The following is a 5,740-nucleotide window of genomic DNA, read 5'->3' as shown; positions in this document are numbered from 1 at the left end:
CTGAGAGCAAAGAAAAGGAGAGAAAGAAAACAGAGAGGGGTCAGCGCTCCCACCCGGGGCGGGCAGCAGGCTGCTGGTGCCAGCGTCACAATGGGCAGCAGCCAGCACCGGCCACGCTGTCATCGCGTCGCCGTGGCGACGTTTGTGACACGGGCACCCGGGAGGGGTGTAAAGGCAGAGCACGCTGGTGGGTCCTGCATCCTGAAGGAGCATCTGGCAGAGAGCAGACGCATCTGAAGGATGAGCTCCGGCATGGCTGGCGCCAACAAGGAGCAAGCCGCCGGCACGAGGCGGAACGGGATGAGCGAGGTCGGCCCCGCAGCAGGGCGTGCCTCCAGACCGACATGCGCCGACACCAAAGGTACACGGGTCCACAGCCAACCTTGGCACGCAGACGACACTTTCCATCTGCCACCTCGCTCCCACCTGGCAGCGGTAGCGGTGCCGGGAAGCGGCAGATGCAGAGTGTGACCTGCTTTTCCTTTGCCCTCCAGAGCGAGTTGCCGTCTGGGATGCGGTGGCCGCCTACGTACGGGAGCAGCTGCTGCTGCAGAAGGTGTGTTGGCTGTCGGGTTCCTCCTCTCCCTGTCCAGCTCAGCCTGGACTTCCTCTGAGTCTTCCCCTCCACAGAAAGCAGGAAACTGCCCCCACATTTCTCTCCTGGGCATCCCACGGGCTTCCTGCAACTCCTGCACGATCACTTGTGCTGGGCACTGTCTATCTCAGGGCTGATGCCGGTCTCTGGAAGCCTCTGGATCCCACGAGGCTGCTTCTGCCCTGCCTGCTGTGCTGCATTTGGGAGGGCGAGGGGAAGGAGAGGACTGTGCAGCCCCTTCCCAAAGCCATTCCCGATGCCCTGGCTTATGCCTCTGAACAGCGGCAGAAGGCTGTCCCTACCTTGGACCCCTCTGGCTCTTCCTCCAGCCGTCCCATAACCCTTCCGCCCTTCCTTTCTCTCCCACTTGCAGGGGGTCTGGATTCCCACCTTTGGCTTCTTTGACACCATCTCCAAAGACATCCGGACTGAGGACGGGACGGTGACTCTGCGGTGGCCCGTGTTTCACCTGGCTACAAACCTCATAGCCACGCACCACCTCAAGGCCCACAGGGAGTCCCTTCCAGGTAGGAGGGGGGATTAAACTTTTGGTGGCTTCATGGACAGGGCAAACGGCCACCACCTCCATTCTCAAAAGCAAACCTCTCCCTCTGAGCAGCCCGTCCAAATATGGGGCCATTCTGCCTGATGTCCACCAGAAGCACTTCTAGGCAAGCACCTGTGGAAAACCAACCGTATCATCAACTCCGTCCCTCGCATTTTTCAGTCCATAGGAAGGTGGAGCCCCTGAAATACAGCAAGGTGGCCGCAGCTGCTTCTCTGAGCTGGCAGACACTCCGGACTTGCATTCAAAGCACCGTGTCTCTGCTCTCCGGCTGCCTGCAGAATGGGGAGAACGTTGCCGTTGTCCTCAAGGACATCGGCGTGCTCCTCATTGACGGACTGACCTTCCAAATGAAATTCTACTACAACTTCCTCGAGAAGCTGTCAGGGAAAGAGAAATTCAGAAGAGCTGCTTTCAAGGTGAGCTGTAGTTTCTCCATGACCCAGGCAGAGCTGTGACACCTGCTGTGCCTGTACATGGCCCACCAGGATCTGGCCAGCTGCTCAGGCCGTACAAGTGCTGTGCTGCTGTCAGCTCTCGCAGCCTTGGGCTCCTCGTGTCCCCAGGGCCTCAGCCGTGACGAGGACATCCCACATCCTCCCCCTTTCTCCCCTGCAGGCCCCCTGGCTGCTGGACACGGTGGTGTCCCGGATGGCACCGGTGGCCTCCCTGGCGCTCTCTGGCTGCCTTGTCGTCTTTCCCAAGTGAGTATGTTGGTGGCCGTAGCTGCTGCTTGATGCACCTGCTCAGCTCTCATTCCATCACGCTTGCTCCTTGTGTCCACGACTGTTCTGCCCATGAGCATATGTCCTACAGTCATGGAAGGATTTCAGCTGGAAGGAACCCCGAAAGGGCACCTCGTCCCACTCCCCTGCAGGGAACAGGGACACCTACCGCCAGATGAGGTTGCTCCGAGCCCGGTCCAGCCCGACCTTGAATGCCCATCCGGGCACCCACCACCTCTCTGGGCAAGATGTTCCGGTGCCTGCCACCCTTCTGTCAAAACCTTCTTCCTTATATCCAATCTAAATCTTCCCTCCTGCTGTTTGAAACTATTTCCCCCTCACTTATCCCGACTGATGCTGCTGAAGACTTTAGAAAGTCATGTGCTTCATGCAGCATGAAAATGTGCCTGGGAGCAGACAACCAGAGAGCAACAAGGATTGCTGGAGCGCTGCGTCACACCGGTTGCTGTCTTCTCGTCACGTACAGGTTTCAAATGGAGTTTGTTCCCAAGCCACCGCCCGGAACAAACCACAAGTCCTCACGAAGCCTCCCTGGTCTGGAGAAACCAAAGAAAGAAGAGACTTTGCCACCTCTCGTCCAGGGCAAGAAAGGTAAAGCAGCTGCCACCTCCTTTCCGCGGCACGGGCAGCATACTTGAGATGGGAAATCCCCTGCTGAACATCAGCCAAGGGCTCTGACTTGTGTCAAAGCTTCACGCCAGCTCAGCACGGCCTCTTCCCAAACTAAGGAATTGTTGGCCTCTCCCAAACTAAGGCGCTGAGCGTGACGTGCCCCCATCCCTGGCTATGGCAGGAGGATGTGCGGATCTTAGGCCCTGCCCTCCCCCAGTGGAAGGATACGGTCCCCAAAAGTCACTCTGCCACCTCATCATCACCACCCAGCTCCTCTTTCCCAAAGCCAATGTCACTAATGCAGTCCCAAAACAGAGCTGAATTGCAGAGAGGAGGAGTGGGGCCAGGGATGGTGTCAGGGAGGGTCCGAGGGTGGTGCAGATGTCAGCAGTGGGGGGAGCAGAGCAGCCCTCTCGGCTGCTCTGGGAACAGGCCTGAGCACCCTTTGTGAGCGAGCCAAAGGGTTTACGGTGAATCTCCTCTGCCTTCCACATTCCAGTGAGATTTGCTAGCCGTCCAACCTTCATCAAACGCTTGAGCATAGACAGCGTTGATGGAGAGCACTTCAGAAGGATAAGGAGCATACTGCTGAAGGAGAGCTCCAAGGCCAGGTAAGGCTGGAGGCTCTGGGCTGGGATGCGCATGAGGGTGACCCAGCGAGAGCCCATTCCCTGCCCTAAAGGGTCACTGTTGGTGGCCGCCCAACAGTGCTGAACGCAGCACCCACGTGCTGGGATGGGGACCCCCCAGCTCACAGGGCTGGCCCCTCTCCGCATCTCAGGAGAGCCACGGGGCAGCCGCTGAGCTGTCTGTGGGGAGGGCTGCGTTGCAGCCAAGGCTCCTGGCTCAGGCTTGCAGCATGCGGCCCCAAAGCCATCAGCCACTCATGCGGACCCCTCCCGCTCTGCCCTTTCAGTCTGCTGCCAGCGATCCAGAGGGCGTCTGAAGCCCAAGAGCAGCCGCTGACCTGCCAGCTGCAGGGGGAGGCAGGCACACCAAGCCAGGAAGAGCTGCGCCGAGCACCGGGAGCCAAACATGTGAGATTCCCTGATGAACTAGAGGGAGCAGAAAAAGTCCATCATGAGGGTGCGGTGCTGAAACTGCAGAAAGCCAAGGCCTCAGCCCATCAGATCGCCCTGAGGCCAATAATAGCTTTCACAAAAGATCCAAGATCATTTTCCTCAAGGGCTGAGTCTACGATGTCTCAAGGCAGACCATCCAGGCTCCCACTGACATGTGACTCAGTTAAACTTCTCAGGCAGAGGGCAAAGAAGATCAGGCCAGTGCAGAAAGTACTGGAGCAGATGCCAGCATCACCACTTCGTGGTGAGTCCAGCCTGCCTGAGAAGTCTCCCATCACCCGACCTGGACTGCTGCCACCCATAAAAGAAGAAACGGGGTCTCCCGAGTGCCAGCCTCCAAAGACCAAACCCCCACTCCGCAGGAAGGCCACACCCTACCCACGCTGATGCGGGCATGGGGTGCCCAGGACAGACAGAGCAACAATGGAGGCAGCAAAACAGATGCGTGAATCCCATCTGCATCACATCTAATACTAACCAGGCTGCCCAGGGCCCCATCCGACCTGGCCTTGAACACCTCCAGGGACGGGGCATCCACAACTGACATCTCTGGGCAGCCTGTTCCAGTATCCCACCACTCTCTCTGGAAAGAACAATCCAATCTGGCATCCAATCTTCAACTCAAAACCACTTCCCCTTGGCCTGCCATTAGCTACACCATCAAAGAGTTGACTCCCCTCCTGTTTGTAGGCTCCCTTTATGTACTGGAAGGCTGCAAGGAGGTCACCCCGCTGCCTTCCCTTCTCCAGGCCAACAAGGAGATCTAGAGTGAAATGTAGAGGGGCAAAACCATCAATAAAGCCTTATCAGGGGCCTACCCTTTAAAAACCTCCAGAACGCCTGTGACAGTGTCATTGCGCCTTTTGACGCCAGCTCTTGTGCTGGTGGAGGGAGAAAGAATTGCGAGAGGGCATCAGAGCGTCTCACGGTGCTTTGATGCCCAGGGAAATCCAGCACAGTCTCTTCTGTCTTATCTGGATCACAACTTACGGGCTTTTGGCCTGGCAGGGCCCCTTTGGCCGGCTTGGAGAGGTCTGCAAATGCAGAGCTCCATGGGCCAGCCGGCCGGCCACCTCTCGCCTGGCAGTGCTCCCCTGAACGGCCAGCCGGCTTTCGGCCTGGCCCAACTGGCCGGCCAGGAGGCTTCAGGCCTCGGAAGGCTTCCCCAGCCAGTCAGCCAGCTTCACCAGAGATTCCGGATCTCCCTCAAGGCCTGAGTGCAGCCGCTCCACGCAGCCCCAAGGCAGACCATCCAGGCTGCCACAGCTGCCTCGTGGAGCACTCCAACTGCCCAGGCAGAGCACCAAGAAGAGCAGGCCTGGCAGGCTGCCCCCAGCCGACTGGCCTTTGATCTTCATTAGGCCTTGTTCTGCTGTGGAGGACAGGTGGAAGCAATTCACTTGTCTGGCAAAGGGTGGAGCCTGGTTCCAGCCCTCCCTACCCTCACGTAGGGGCTGGCTGCCAGCTGTGAGGGCTGTCAGCATGGAGGTGTGTTCTTTGTTGGTGTTCTGTGTGCCCTGATCTTCAGAGTGGGTTAAGCAGTTTTGTCTTTGTGTTCGGCTTGAGTTCTTTGCCTCTTGGGGGTAACGAGAAGCTGTGTCTGCTGTTGCCTGGGTATCCAGTTGTTGTTTGGGGTTCGGGTTCTTCTTTAGAGTTTGTGGGCTGGGTCTCAGGAGGCCCCTGAGGGTCTCTGGCTTTGAGCATTAGTCAGTGGCAGTTGTTAGTTGTAGAGTGATCTGAGTGTGTGTGTGAATGGTGGTGCTTAGAGCTGTGTGAATTCCTTGGCGAGGCCAAACGGCGTGGAGGTCCTCTGCTTCTAGTTGTGCAAGGCAGGAGTGAAGTATGTTTCTCCGTTTCTGCAGCTGAGTGCGTTTTGTTTGCTCGTGCAGCAGCTTTGCTGTGAGCGATGTGGAGCTGTCAGGCAGACTTGGGTTCCTTTGCCGCTCTCCCAGCAGCAGTGAGTCTAGTAATGCCTTCTGAAAGTGCACTGCAGCTGAGAAGTTAGTTAGGCTTGGCAGTGGAAATGCTGTATTGGAGGTATTATCGGAGGGCCCCCCAGCTGGCTGGCTTTTTGCTTGGTTGGGTCCCCCCGGCCAGCGAGCTTTTGGCTTGGCAGGACTCCCCAGGCCACTTGGCTATT

The 5,740-nt window shown here is 57.9% G+C and overlaps 1 protein-coding gene across 1 annotated transcript; it reads left to right on the top strand.

The window, feature by feature from the left end:
• Nucleotides 1-240: 240 nt before the first annotated feature.
• Nucleotides 241-4,283, top strand: LOC149912039 (uncharacterized). Its single transcript, XM_090132758.1, has 8 exons — nucleotides 241-361; nucleotides 495-556; nucleotides 969-1,122; nucleotides 1,323-1,579; nucleotides 1,779-1,864; nucleotides 2,373-2,497; nucleotides 3,018-3,129; nucleotides 3,435-4,283. Exons 1-8 carry the CDS (start codon nucleotides 241-243, stop codon nucleotides 3,985-3,987), a joined length of 1,470 nt encoding a protein of 489 aa, XP_089988884.1. The 3' UTR covers nucleotides 3,988-4,283.
• Nucleotides 4,284-5,740: the final 1,457 nt, after the last annotated feature.

Source organism: Phasianus colchicus, unplaced genomic scaffold (genome assembly GCF_987193195.1).
Source record: "Phasianus colchicus unplaced genomic scaffold, bPhaCol1.hap1.1 HAP1_SCAFFOLD_44, whole genome shotgun sequence".
NCBI lineage: Eukaryota > Metazoa > Chordata > Aves > Galliformes > Phasianidae > Phasianus > Phasianus colchicus.
This window is presented reverse-complemented; position numbering and strand designations above follow the sequence as displayed.